This window comes from Bactrocera latifrons, unplaced genomic scaffold (genome assembly GCF_001853355.1).
Source record: "Bactrocera latifrons isolate USDA-ARS-PBARC rearing strain unplaced genomic scaffold, ASM185335v1 scaffold_67, whole genome shotgun sequence".
NCBI lineage: Eukaryota > Metazoa > Arthropoda > Insecta > Diptera > Tephritidae > Bactrocera > Bactrocera latifrons.
The window spans coordinates 1,438,761-1,454,640 of NW_017537345.1; the positions used below are offsets into that span (position 1 = coordinate 1,438,761).

At 37.8% G+C, this 15,880-nt stretch overlaps 1 protein-coding gene across 1 annotated transcript; it reads right to left on the reverse strand.

The window, feature by feature from the left end:
- Positions 1-3,806: 3,806 nt before the first annotated feature.
- Positions 3,807-7,257, reverse strand: LOC108975579 (aminopeptidase N-like). The gene is made up of 6 exons (XM_018944147.1): positions 6,681-7,257; positions 6,455-6,610; positions 5,918-6,392; positions 5,598-5,836; positions 4,227-5,463; positions 3,807-4,158 (listed from the first exon to the last, which is right to left on the reverse strand). Exons 1-6 carry the CDS (start codon positions 7,229-7,231, stop codon positions 3,937-3,939), a joined length of 2,880 nt encoding a protein of 959 aa, XP_018799692.1. The 5' UTR covers positions 7,232-7,257; the 3' UTR covers positions 3,807-3,936.
- Positions 7,258-15,880: the final 8,623 nt, after the last annotated feature.

Sequence of the window (15,880 nt, forward strand, 5' to 3'; positions counted from 1 at the left end):
CACCCTAATATATAGTGCTATATACAAGCATGTGCTTAAGTTTAAGAACTTTTTGTAAATAAGAACAACGAAACGTATTTRCATACATGTTCTATTGTGAAGAATCTGCAATGTAATGCTCTGTTGGCACTGTTCCCAAATTATGCCATTTTAAGGTCAGTTCCATATCTCGATATAAAAGTATAATATAATGTATATATAGTATAACAAATATACCTTAAAAATCTATTCGGTCTACACAGTTTGAAGCAACTAAATTACTGACTATGTATAGTTCTGAACTTATGGTTGATTCTATAAGAAAAACATCAATCAATGCATCAAATAAATGGGCATCTTTTATTTTGTTTTCTTTTCTTAATTATAAAGCAGTTGTTCGATATAGAAGGCACTTWAGAGATATCAACTAAGCGTATATATAATATCATTCACGAATGTTTGAGTATCAGAAGGYTTTGTACGAAGTGGGTGCCGCGCAAGATCATTTTTGAGCAAAACCAATAATAAACCCGAGTTTTTGCTTCGAATGTGGAAATGGATGAAACATGGCTTCATCATTTCACTTCGAAGTCCAATCCAAGAATTAGGTCTTATCGCTGAACAAAATTTGGCGCGAAAATGTTGGATCTTCTTGGAACTTTTCAAAGCAGCTTCAGCTGTATTTTGTACTTTTCAACTTAAGATCTCGACGAATGCGTTAAGTCGTTCCATACGTCAGCTCGAWTTGCTACGAATGGCAGTCTCCATGTACACTCTCAGCTACGGCTGCTTTAATTTCTTCACCGCATGCTGGACGTGGTCTATTCGGTCGAATATTAGCCAGTAATGAATACTAGGTCTCAAGGTAGGTGATGATGTTGCGAATAGTAGGCCAATTATGTTGACCATAAGTTGAGAAAAGCGCGCGAAACACACTTTTTACAGAACGTGCATTTTCGTAATATTATAAATTAAAAGAAAATGGAATTTAAAATTGGGATACGATCCAAATAGTATTAACATTGGTAGAGTATAACATCAGATTTCACTTAAAACTGAGCGTCATTGCTAGTGTGAAATATAATCTCTGCGAAATATTTATTCGCTGAGTTGTCGCAGTTTTAGTAGATTTCTAGACAAAAGTTTTATGAAAAGTGGTCGTGATTATCATCTGCGAGACAGTTACTCGGATTTGAACTCATACATAATTTTGAATATACTACATACACTTGTACATTTATGTAAATGTAACTCTCTATCAATAATAACTATCTCGATTAGATYTAGGTGATACAAACAACTTGAAGGTGAAGAAATTATTATTGAGTTGAAACAAAATTGAATTTTGACAGAATGGCATATTTGCACGACACCATAAAAATTAATATTTTAGAGCATTATACATTACGTCACGTATGCGCAACTAAGCCAAGTTACGTAAATTTGATTTAGTGGGTTAAAGGGGAATAAATCAATCGAGTTATCTTATCGTATCTTACGAACGCCATAAAGCCATTAAAACGGTTTTATATATATTGAGTCACTTAAGTGGACAACGAAAACAATTGATTTCAATATAATACAAAACAATACCCGGAAATTGTAATTAAAATACAGAATATTTAATTATTCATCAATATTAATTTTGTCGCCTTTAAAGTAATCCCCAACAGATGTAATACAGTTATACCAAATATTTTTCCAGTCCTCGAAACATTTTGTATTGRCCTTCAGCGAATTTTGTTTTATCTCTGCGATCGACCGGAAACTGGTTCCACTGGGAGGTAATTTCAGTTTGRGAACAAGAACAAATCACACGAAGTAAAATCTGGTGAATACGATGMTCTATCGATGGTATTAATTRCGTTTTTGCTAAATATTTGATAAAAATCGATGGTGATGAGACGGCTTCGTTTTTTTGGTTTCGGCTAGTTTTTTTTCTTCCAGTCGAGCAAAAACGTGTTTCATACCCAAAATATCCACTAAAATCATTCCAACGGACTCAAGAGATATGTCGTSCTCTCGTGTCATTTCTCTAACGCTTGAATGACGATTTTCAAGCACTATATCCTTCACTTTTTTAATATTTTCATCAGTCAGTTCAAGAGGTCCAAGGTCGTCCAGAACGATACATGTCTTCAGCGACCTCTCGACCGTTTTGGGAGGCTTTGTACCGCTCCCGGGCTTATGTTTTAGCAAAACTGCGTCACCGTTTAACTTTTCCAACATTCGCAACAACTCCGCATTTCGGTTAGAAATACAAAATTTGAGACAAATACTTTGTTCGATATTTTCATCCATTGTAAACATCGCAACGCACTTCTGAGGTGTGYCGACTTAAGCAGCTGCTGTAAGCAAACTACTTAGTTGACAAATCGCGCTCATATTTGGCATACTAATTAACAACAGTTAGAAAAAGTTTAATCTCGCTTTGGCGTTTCGCCTAGTGTACTTATTCTTTACTGGCGTAGATACTGCTTACACGGTTATAGCCGAGTTATATCTTCTTTTCGCAACGTGGCGCCAATTCTTCTTCTTACTCTGCTTCTCCCGGCAGGTACTGCGTCGAATACTTTCTGGAGTATTTTCGTCCATACGTACGATAAACCGTCTTATAGGTACTTTGTCTAAAATCTTATTGGGATGATAATACTGTGTTTATATCTCAAAGGCGAAACGATTTCATAAGAAATCGGACGGCAATGTGTTTAGAGTAGTAAAAGGATTGACTGGATATTATGGTCAAACTACAGCAATCGAAGATATTTGCAGCAATGAATTGTATTATGAGAAGATGCAAACCAGAATATAGAAGGGAGTTCCAACCAAAATTTCGAAACATGTGAAAAACTATGTCTAGTTTTTAATAAATCTTCTAGGAACACTTCGAAAACTCATATGAAATTTGATGCTTTCGAAGGCGACGCTAGTTTTAACCACAGCACCAGTCCAGTAATCTAAGGATACCTGGTTTCCACATTTGATTACTTTGTAAACCCTAAGGGTTTCGGATCTTCCAAAGATCTTTTTGCGAAATTCGCTACAACGGTGTCACTTAGATTAGAGACTGATGAATTGATGCTCTAGCGGCAGTAATATTCTCGATACTACGGGCACTTCTTTGTCTTACTGGCACGGGAACATTTCGTTGGATCTTTGTTGGATCGTATATCTTTCCATGATGAAATCATAGATAACTTGATACGAGACTCTTTGGTTGGAGAGAGAGCTGTCAAAACTCGCATTTTTTATAACATTTGCCAAGGATGCCACTGCTGAAAAATATTAGCTTGGGTATTTAATAAATTATACAAAACACTAAAGTAAACACTTTGAAAATGCATACATATATAAATGCTAAAATGCAAAATCATTAATTAATTTACATAAACATATATTTTGCCAAAATATGTTCTCACAGTTCAATGAAATTTCCTTTTACACTAATTTCGTCAAGTAATTATAGCGCTGCTCTTCTGGCATCCCGCCTTTTCCACTAACTGCTGGTTGAAGGCACCCTGATTGTGTTTTGTTGCTAGCTCAGAAAACAGATCAGGGTGCCCTGCCAGCTGACAAGTGAGAGAGCAAGAAAASAGATKCTAATCAAGTTATCTATGATGAAATGACAAAGCTWACTGAAGAGAAATGTCAAAAGAGCGGAACAAAATGTGTCGTCGGTTGCTGTTTCTATCGATATACTTTTGTAGCGTCTCTATTGAAAATCCCGTTATTACTGAACCATCTTAGCTCAATACGAGTAAAAATTCTGTACATTTTTTCGGGTGTACTTTAACTTTAATTCCTTAAAAAAAATTAGTTGTGATCAATGAAGTGCTAAATTTTTTAAACAGTTTTATGCATTTTTTTCGTTTAAATTTCCATCTACATATTATTTCACAGTATTCTACTTATGTCTATTAAATATTGCCTGAGTACGCTTTTACTATATTCTGTTATTTACCAAAAGCGGGCCAGCGCCACAACCAGCGCCATGAACACCGACAAGAGAGATGCGCTGAATGTTGCACTGCTATTGCGATAAGTTTTCACGAAGGATAAGACCTGTGCACTATTTTTATCCAACCAATCAAAGTTCACTTTCATGTTTGCTTTCACAGTGTTTTCCAGATTTGCTGCCACTTTGTTGCTACTCTTCACTTTAGTGACAAGAGCCAAAAGCTACAATGAAATCGTTGTAAATTAATTTGCTGTTTGTGTCTACGCATTATTCATTCGATATCACTTACCTTCGTCTCTTGATCTCTATTATTAACATAGTTCGACATGCTCACGATATCACGACTCAATGGATTAGTAGCGCCTGTGCTGGTCGAAAGGCTAGCGTATGCTTCCCAGTTGTTGCTGAGAAAATCAATGCTAAGTAATAAACCGGTAGGGCCACGCGAGTAAACCGCACTCAAAATTGTTGTACGTTGCGCAGTGGTCAATGAGTTAGACGTATCAATAGAACTCTTTATAAATTTCTCCAATTGCGTGGTTTTCTGAGAACAACCTAGGCCGCTAAGTAGAAGGGACTTGTAAGTCGTGTCGGTTGATTTAAGCAAATCATTGTAGAAATAATTATAATCGGTATCGCTGGCATGACGAAGACCATTGCAGTAAGCCTGCGATCTGGTATTAGGTTCGATGGGACTACCGCCATTAATGACCGTCTTCAATTTGTTATTGCTATCGACGAGACAATTCTCAAGACCAAATGTRCAGGCAAGATTAACAACTAAATTACGTGTGTATTTACGCAAAAACTGCTCGCCGGGCACATCATTCACCTGCAATAATTCGTAGGCATTGCTAACCAAAGATTGAACGAATAATTTAAATTGTTCATAATCCGCATGTCCATTGAGATATCCATAGTAGTTGGTTATGATGGAACTGGCGATGTACCAAGGTGCATACTGATCCTCACCGGGCAAGTAAGCGAGCAAACGCAAAAGAATGGCATGTTCCAAACGGTCGTAGGTAACGAACCTGTACGCGTCGTACAATAGTTGTGCGCGATTACGGGGATGCACAATTGTTGGACGTTCCACYAAGCCATCAGCAATAAGCTGCCAATTGCGTGTATCATAGTTAATGCGATAATAACCGGTGGATTGTTTGTTTAATATCAGCCAGTCATCGGCGCCCACAGCGGTATCTGTWATATTAATTTCCTTGACATTGAGTAGATAGTGGGAGGCGGTGGTATCACGGAAATCGAATTTCGAGCGTGACACGTAGTTGAAGGGCACATAGAAGGTTTTGTCCGATGTCAGGGTTTTATTGTCATTGTAGAAGGTTTGTGTGACGGTGAAAGTATTTGTGTTATAATTGCGCGTCACTGTGAGTAGCGGGTAACCGCTTTGTTGTGACCACGTCGGGAACATAACCCGTATGCTGGCTGGAATGGACAATTGTTGCTCATTAACTGCGCTTTGTAGTGCATCAAATAGATCCCATTCCTCGGCGGAGCTRAAGGCGCTGTTTGGGAAAGAAGATACAAAGTAAATGAGAGCAATAAGAGAAATGCGTGATTTATAATATAAATATGTATTAGTAGCGTGATATCAYGGCGTTTGAAAGTTTCTAGAGCTTCTAACGCAATGAGAACGTACTTTTTGATCAGATATTTGTTTAAACCGCTGCGGAAGACCTTATCACCCAAAGCGTGTTGCCACATGAACAGCACACTTGAGGGCTTGGCATATGATGAAGTGCCGTAACGTGCCGATATCTCRGTCGGAGTTTGTGCATAATGCGTCAATGGCACTACAATTCCCTGGCCATCAGAAATTAGTGCTGATTGGTAATCCCCTACGTGCATCCTTTGATAAACATCCCATTCGGGGAAAACCTAAAGTAAAACAGAGRACAAGATTATCACGTTATTAGGTCCTTGAAGGATTTTTGTTTAATAAACCCTTCAGAGACCCACCTCATCCAACACTTCGTATGAGTAAAGTGTAGCAAAGCCTTCTTTTAACCACAAATATGTCCACCATCTGACCGCTACATGATTACCGAACCATTGATGTGTAAGCTCATGCGCTATAATATTGGCAATAGAAAATTGAGAAGCTGTGGTTCCAGTCGTTTTGTTGTATAGCAAAACCGTTTCACCATATGTTACCAAACCCCAATTTTCCATAGCACCACCCTTGGAGGGTATTGCAACCTGCGCCAATCGTGGCATTACGAAGGACACATTGTATAAATTAGCCAAACCTTGTAGGACCAACATGCCCGATACAAGACCGAATTGGTGATTTCCCACTTCCGATGGTTTAGAGTAAAGGCGATGCGGCAACCCGAACAATGAACTCTCGGTATACGCATAATCTGAGATGTGGAAAGCAATCAAATATGTGGGTACGGTCACACTCGTTTTGTCAAATACGGTCACACCGGTGCTGTAAATAAAGAGTTTTTTGTTTTCAGTTTTAAAATGCATAAATGTTTTACGGTTTCTTACGAGCTTGCTGTTTCGTTTTTCGGCATATTGGATATGGCATTGTAGGAAGCATCATGTCTGATGGTAATCGTAAACGTTGCACGTTTGGCCGGTTCGTCGTAACATGGAAAAGCATGTCGCGCATTTGTCGATTCAAATTGTGTAGTGGCCATATAACTGTAAATGTTGCAAATGCATATTCACTCTGGCACTTTGATGCATCACAAGAATTTTTGACAATACTTACTGTACTTTATTCTCAGCATCGGTGTAGGGTATTATGTGAAAGCCGCTGTATGCAGTATGTAGTTGACCTCTATATGTGATAGTCAAAGTCCAGTTGGTGCCCCTGTTCAAATTGACGTTGGCAAGTTGGGGCGTTAATGAGAGAAATTCCCTTTCTAGTTCGTAGGTGGGTACCAATGCATATTCACTTCCGTTGYTTATGCTGGCTTGGATGTCTTCCATCTCACGCGCGTGCACTACAATAGTTCTTGTGTCCTCGACAACGTTCAACAAAATTTGTACTTTGCCTGCGAAATTTCTTGTGCCATTATGCACATTCGTCGTCAGTTCGATATCATAGTGTATGGGTTCGGTATTGTTTGGTAAACGATAGTTAATATCGGCGCGCGGATTTAAAACGATTCCTGCATCCGGTTCCGCGAAACGCGAACTGGACTCTGCTGGGATCTCCGGTGGCAGAAATCCGATTGTCGCTTCGGTTATTGTCAAGCCCGAAACTATAATGGCCAGCGTAGCCAAAAGGACGACGTTTACTTTCAGTTTATTRCGCATATTTTCGTGAACCAATCGGCCGTAGTTCAAGAAACAAACTACTAGTTTTACAATTAGAAAGGGGTTATTTAAAGGTTTTATGTCGGAACGGATACGGTGCATCGACAAAAAATATGATTACTTATCAGTAATATTGGACTACATTCTTTATATGATGGATTAGCATGCATTTGTTTTTATTGGGATGGAATTCATTCGAAGTTTGACCTAGAASTTATATTTGCTATCTTTATTGCATTTTAGTGGCCGGTTTTGGTAGGTTAGATAATTTTTACATTTTTATTRGAGCAATCAATATAAGGTAGTACAAACACTACCAGAACTAGTTAGATGAAGAAGGGTGTAAATACTTTGTATACAATTTTGTAATAATTTCTTTAAGTAAAACAAGGGTATTTCGCTAAAATTAATTAGGTAGAGTAGAAAAGTCCCTTAAAAAGTAGTCTCCGTTATGCGCTGGAGATATTTTTTTTAGTTTTAATTACTAAAAGCTTCATCAGGATCGGGAGGAAAATCTTCGAGCCGTTCGATACCTATCGTGTGATATGTCTGCAGACAGAAATAGAGAAGGTATATCTTTTATAAGAGTGTACACGCTTCTGGCGTACGCCGATGATGATGATATCGTTGGCATTAACAACCGCGCCGTTAGCTCTGCTTTCTTCAGACTGGGTAAGGAAGTGAAAGGTATGTGTTTGGTTGTGAACGAGGACAAGGCGAGATATCTCCTATCTACAAACAAACAGTCATCGCACTCGTGACTTGGCTCACAGTCATTACTTTGAAGACCCCTATCTAGATCCAACCGGTATCAATACCAGACTCTAAATCCAACGGAGAATAACTCCCACCCAACAGGTGCTACATCCGACTGAGTCGGCAATTGAGAAGTAAAATCTCTGTCTCTTATACACATCTAGATGTGTATAAGAGACAGGGAGACAACATATCATGAGTCGACGTTATGAGTTTTCGAGAGAAAAATTCCACGGGAAATTTATGGTTCTTTACGCATTGACAAAGGCGATTACTGCAGTCGGTGGAATGATAAGCTGTACGAGATATACGACGACATTGACATAGTTCAGCGAAATAAAAGGCAGTGGCTGGTTAGGTCATTTCGTTCGAATGGATGAAAACACTCCAGCTCTGAAAGTATTCGACGCAGTAATCGCCGGGGAAGCAGAGGAAGCGAAAGATCTCTACTCCGTTGAAAAGACCAGGTGGGGAAGGACCTGGCTACACTTGGTATCYCCAATTGGCGCGAAACAGTGGAAATGAAGAACGACTGGAACGCTGTTGTAAACTCGGCTATAACCTCGTGTCTACGCCACTAAAGAAGAAGAAGAGTCGTCCCATGTATATTTTGCGTTAGGGGTGTTATCCGAGCAATATGGATATCAATTTGAATGGCTGATGTCGGAGCTTTATCGTGACAGTAATGCTCCGAGTGCCGATAACTATTTGAAAAACCTTTAATGCGCTTTTCGAATAAGTGTTACAGCCCGAACCCTGCGCCATGGTCAGCGGAATCCTTCTTAGTAGGATAAAGTAATAAGTGTGTTTGTTTATAAAAAACTAAAAATAAAAACAGTTTTTGTTAGCATATCGTAAATGGACGAGTATACTTGTATATTATCCATCATTCTCCCTATATTTGTCTTGCCTAGAGCTTCTTCAGAGTAAAAAGTTTTGTACCCATACAAAAATAAGTGTATCTTTTTCTCTCTTTGTCATTGAGCCACAAACCCAGTGTACCTAACCGCATAAATAGTGTTACTGCATATCGGATCATAAATGCTGATAAGTTGCGAATATTAAGTAATCTATGGACAAAAATTAGCGGTTCATTCAATCTTACTGGGAGTTTCTTAACGCACATACCTATGTATATGTATATGTATTTCTGGATTTCTTATCAATTAGCGCAAAAGCTTTCGTTTGCTCGTATTATGGCAGTAATTTAGAATATCTAATCTTTTTCCTTCAGTTAATCGTCACGTATTGAGTTTATAAACTAGTTTTTATGGCCGGTCACGCTTATAATTGATTTTGTTCACGTAGTATATATTTATATGATTTTGGAAATATGAAATAATACGTGAATTATGTATCGCCTGAATTTATATTTTTATAATACCCTGATTACTGTTGATAGGAATTCATGGCAATATGCTTAATTAATTCGGTTAATTGATCGGCTATGTGTGTTGATTTATAATTATAATGTCCTTAAGTTTGGCTATATATAATATATGTTATAATTCTGCAAATAGGTTTCAATAAAATGCTTGAAATTCGTTTGAACTATAGACCGTCCAATYGGTTGGTTTATTGAACTTCTAGCAGTCTCTGCACGTTCATTGACCACTTTCTCAGTCTAGCCAAACTTGTATCGGCTAACGTGCCGAATGGCGATTTTCAAAATAGTCAGTCGCAACTGGTTTACTAACATAGGCGAATGATTACGTGAGTATCAGAGTCATATCTCACGATTCCGATTAATTTTTTAAAACAGTTCGGTCATGAAAACAATGTATGGCTTGCTGATTTTTGCTGCCATAAATGTTAAGTACTATAGACTTGGAGAACCGAAAACTGCAAATCAATTTACCATATTAATTGAGCGCAACGTCAGCACGGTCTTCGTTTAAAAAAATWAAAACCAAAAATAAAAAGCTTTTGGAGGATAACTCCAGAGTGCAAACTACTCCAATTTTTTTGCAAAATTTTTTCACATATTTATTTGGTCTTAAGGGGTTACATTAGTTTTTCAGCAATATATTATTTGTTTTATTTATTTTTTTTATATAAAACAAAAATAATTCATTCAAACATTTTATTATTCCAAAGATTCATATTTATGAAGATTTTGTCAAAGTTTCAAAAGAAGTATTCAAAACTCAACCWTTATCGCGTCATTACCGACATTCTATCGGAAGATGATTCTGCKTTGACAGCAGAGCTTCTTGCTGTAGCAACTCAAGTAATAGAAAAGAAAAATTTGTTCGTAAGTGAAAATAAAATATTGTTTCGAAAAAAACGCTTTTCAAGTTTTAAGGATTGCCCTTTATACTACGAGATTTGAGTACAAAAATAAAAAGAAGGGTGATCCATTCCGAGATAACGTACTTTTTTAAAGAAAAAARCACAGAAATTTCAAGTTTAATTATTATAAGTTTATTATGACTCGAATTGACAGTCTTTCGCATTTTTTGTTTTTTTTTGAAGATTATCTCTTTCAAATGTTTACCGAGGCTACGTCGCAGATAGTTCATCTGCTGAATTTAATCTTCGATGATTCGTTCCGGTATTTGGTGATGTTTTGCTCCAAAAACTGAATCGAAGCGGCATTGTCCGCTTAGATTTTCGACCTACAGAAAAAAGTCTAACGAAGTGATATCACACGATCACGAGCTAAAACATGAAAYTATYTGCTCACCAAAGTGTTTTCTCTATAAATCCATTGATTGATACGACATGTGCGAAATGGCGCCGTCTTCACGATCTTCACTTTCCTTCGTAAATAGTCGGTTATCATGGCGCGATGTGTCATGTTTGAAGAAATATGGACCACTGATTCCATCGGCCCACAAACTACAATAAACCGTTGAATTTTTTTAATGAAAAGGCAGCATTAGAATTTCTTTAAGTTGCTCTTCGTTCCAAATGTGGCCATTTTGCTTGTTAACATACCCATTGAGCCAGAAATGGGTCTCATCGATGAAAAACGTTGGATGTTGTTTACAAGAGCCCATAGAGCGAAGCGATATCRCTTGSAAACGTCGAACGGATTTAGTTCTTGCTCTACACTKCCAATTTAGCACCTTGACACGACTAATGTGTGATCTGTAAAAAAAGGCTATTGGAAAAAGTACTTCTACTAGGATCACCTACTGTTAATAATCGAAAACCGCTCGGTTATTTTTCAAAATTCGCATTGTCGTGGTGAAAGAAAAGGTTTTCTAGATGCAAGGATTTCTTTTGCAGTGCTTCGATGCGAAGAACTTTTGTCGCATTTGGCTCATTTAGGAACACCCATACAGTCGAGAGCTGCTTACTTTCGAGCTCATATGTATAAATCTACTATTCACTAATTGTCACAAGGTCAAAGCACGGTTTTCGTATTTCTTTTTACATTTCTCTCGAGCAATCGACAGGAGTCTTTTTTTTAGAGATCGACATATTGTGTGAGATCTAACGTTAAAAAAAAAATTCAACAATTAAATGTTCAAAGAATTGAGTGTATGCTGGTCCCTCTAATGGCTGTAGTTGTCTCAATCTCACCATGGGTCACATTACGATCTTGCAATATTAGTTTATACAAAGCATCTATTGTTTCTTTAACAACTACTTTTTTTGGACGACCTGACCAAATTCGTCTTGTGTTGATCTACAATCTGGATGGAATTTACCATACCATCGATAAACACTGGTCCTTAATGGAAAGTTCGCCCGAAAACTTTAATTAAGTGCATCGATACATTTTTGCAGAGATAATCCACGTCGAAAGTTGTAAAAAATAATTGCGCGAAATGTTTGCAATATTTTTGGGTACAGATGAATATTTTGAACACAACACACATCGCAATCTTATTCTGAGTATGTATGAGTATACTAAAAAACATTTCCATAAAGCAATAAAGATAAAGTTGTGCGTCGCCTTAGTGCAACACTAGGGTTGGCAAATCCCGAAATATAAAATATATAAAAATTCTTTACATTGGGTAAAGGGACTTCAACCATAAAATTGAATAAAAAAAACTGAAGGCAATTGAATTTTTTCAATTTTCAATTGTTCATAAAATTTTTTTTGATGGCTCATGCCCAGCTCTYGACCGATGCTACGGCAGCTACGGCTGCTACTATGCCGCTCTCTTTCGACCAATTCAGCGATTTTAACGCTATTTTCGACGACAGGCCTTCCGGAGCGTGGCGCTTCTTCGACCACCACCGGTGGAAATGGAAACTGTATCGGGTCCATAAACTGCACAAATTTTATTGGCGGCTTGACATGCATTTTTGCCTTTATCGTAGTAGTACTGTATATGCCGTATTTTCTCTTTATTTTGCTCCATGTTTGCGACGCTATAACTCACGAATGACTTAAAAGAAACGACAATCAATCAAACACGTGTTAGCGCGTGAAATGAGATTTCTAAAAAGGTATAGCATGACCCGATGCGACGAATAAAACTAGAAATACGCGCTCTCAGCGCCAACTAGCGAAAATACCGCAAGACTTTTTTGACAACCTAATATAATAGAGCATATAACTGAACAATGTTTTTAGAGTTTTGAAAAATGCGTTTATTACCTATCCAATCTGATCCAGAAAAAGCCCCATAAACCGATTGTGAGTTTCATCCGGTTGATGTCTTATTGTCTAGAATATACCCTATTTTTTCATAACATTTTTTGCCAAATCTGTGCTTTATATTTTTTTGTCATAACACCTGCAGAAGAAAAAAATATAAGCGTATCTTGCAGAACAGTAGTTGTTCCATGTGATTATCGTAATAAATGCTCAATAACTGTCTTAATAAATGTTCGATAGGACATGACAATGTTCACTATAAAGTCAATAATCTGATGTGCAGTCAAATAACGTGTGCTTGAATCAAGTAATCATTTGTAAAACAGAATAATTACAAGTATTTGCCGGCAGAAAACTTTTCTAATAATTCAGGAAAAGTAGGTCATTTTGGGCGGATATTAAGCTGGGTTCTTTAGAATTACGAAGACTATCGGAAACCTTTCCCACAGCAGACAGGGTGTAGAATTTGACCGCGGTAANGAAGACTATCGGAAACCTTTCCCACAGCAGACAGGGTGTAGAATTTGACCGCGGTAAGGTATGTCTGTCRTACGAGGCRACTAAAATCCAATATGCACTATGTCTGTYATTTWGCTTRCCTTGAARTATCAGCAYAGTCTTGTMAGAKAGTATAGTGCTGTAATACTCARCTTGAAGTGATGTTACAGATTTTGAAAGAGATTCCWTCTAATGAAAAGACGTTTGAAGTTTAAGGGACAAATGTCATCAGTCCTTGAGTTCGAAGGGTGTTCTACTAGTAGTAGGAAAGGCGACAARGGTTCACCGGATACATAAATCTGGTATCACAGAAGCAATTGGCGCTTGGAGTTCGCTCCAATCTGCTCATCGGTTTTGGTACTCTGTGGAAATTTTTGGTGGCTATAGTTTAAATTTWAAAGCAAGTATAATTGAAAATTTAGTTCTGTGTGGAGTCGCACTGCGGACGGGTGTTGAACCAAGAGCTTGACCACGTTTTATTCCGGAAAAGGTATAAACAGGACTTTTTGAACCTAAAACCCCTGGGGGCGCCATCCATATGTTGACTGCTGCGTTAGAATCTGCTATCTTTATCGATTGTCCAGTAAGATTGTTGTTAGTTATTGCATTTTAAGTGTCAGTATGTGTGTGTTATCGGTGTGAAAATGAGCTTCGAACAAAGAGACAACATTAAATTTTGTTGTAAAATTCGTAAAACTTTTACCGAAACGTTTCACTGGATGAAACAAATTTATGGCGATGATTCCCTATCCCATAGCGGAGTGCAAAGTGATTTTAACGTTTTCAAAATGGTCCTGAGGACATAAATGACAACATGTGGGCCAATCAAAATCCGTGATCACCGAAAATTTCATCGGAATTTTGCGTGAATTTATCAAAAATTAGATGAAATCCTCATTGAAATTCATGGAAATGGAATTGAACACCTCCAAAAWAGCGATTTATCGCATTTTGAGCGAAATTTGGGCTTACGAAAGGTGTGTGACGGTTTGTTTCGCACAAATTGACTGACGAACAAAAATTGCTTTGAAGGACATCATTGYGATCGATTATTTGACCAAAAATCGCATTTTAACCGTTAACCACTCCCCGTATTCGCCTGATATGGCACCGTGTGACTTCTTCTTTTCGGAAAAATGCATTTGCCCATGAAAGGAAAGCGTTATGCAGACATATTATCAGTACCCATTAAGTTGTTGTGTGTATGCCAAGGTTTTCCSGTCTTTTAAAGATTTTCTCAAATTAATACCTATAAAAAACGTATTTTTGTTAGATAAACTTTTATAATAGTAATTTCATGTCGATGTTTGAATGAATAAGTTCTACTTGCGTGTGTGYCCCGGACCGAACAGAGTGACTGCGCTTTCTCATTATTTGTAGGTTATTCCAATTATATAGTGATAAGACACACCTCTTAATAATATGTAAAACATGTATCTACAGTTACCAAATTTGTGTTTTCTGTCTTAAAATATGACTAGAAGCAAACTGCCTCGCTGTTTGTCKGTCCATCTGAGCAAGCTGACCGATTGAACAAAATTCTGTTTGTGTYCCTTATCAAATCTTCCTGACATATTAAAAATAATGATAGCAATCGGATCCAAACCATCACCATGTGTGTTTTTTCACTTAAGTGTGTTTTGCCCAATCCACAAAAATCTGCGCCGACTACTGTAGCATCAGTCTCCTCAACATCGTATATAAGGTTCTCTCAAGCGTATTGTGTGAAAGATTAAAGCCCACCGTTTGACTCGATTAGTGTGACTTTAAATCTGGAAAGCTAACAACTGACCAGATATGCACCGTGCGCCAAGTCTTGGAAAATAATAGAAATTCCATTCATCAGCTCTTCGTCGATTTCAAAGCTGATTTTGACTGCTGCCTTATGCCGCTATGGCTAAATTTGATAATCTCGCAAAAGTAATACGGCTGTGTAAACTGACGTTGAGCAATACCTAAAGCTCCGTCAGGATCGGGAAGGATCTCTTCGACCCGTTCGACACCAAACGRTGTTTCAGACAAGGAAACTCCCTATCGTGTGATTTGTTCAATCTATTGCTGAAGAAAATTGTACGATGTTTAGAATTAAGCAGGGAAKGTACCATCTTCTATAAGAGTGTACAGCTGTTGGCGTATACCTCTAATATTGATATCAATGGCCTTAACAACCGCATCGTTAATTCTAATTTCTCCAGAATAGATACGAAAGAGAAGCAAATAGGTCCGGAAATATCTCCTGTCTTCAAACAAACAGTCATCGCATTCGCGACTAGGCTCTTACGTCACTGTTGGCAGTCATAACTTTGAAGTCGTAGATAATTTTGTCTATCTTGGAACCAGCATTAACGCAGTGAGACTGAGTTGTGGAAAGTTTTAATTGTYGCTTGGTTACACCTTATACATGTTTTACTGCTTCTTTAGAAAAGAAACACGCTTGCCGTTTTGTTTGGAGCTATCTTCAGTACWGGTTTGTTTCTAAAGAAGCCTGTTCGTGTTCCTATTACAGCCTATAATACTATGTCCACAGTGTCGCAGTGCTGAATACTGAAGATGACCTCCAGAGTCTTTGCTGAGGTAGTCTTCATATTTTTCGTCGGATTTCGTGATTATAATCCACAAGTGGTTGTAAAGCAATTGAGTCATGACTAATGATTCTTTCGTGCCTGAATTATAGGATGTTTATGTCGACGATCCTTGGTTTTATCAAAACGGTGCTATATGACATACGGTCAACGAAACAATCAAGCTAGCGTGGCCTCCAAGATCATGCGTTTTCACACTGCTGAAAGTGACATACTAACATACGGCTGACATTGGACTTTCCGGTAATTTTT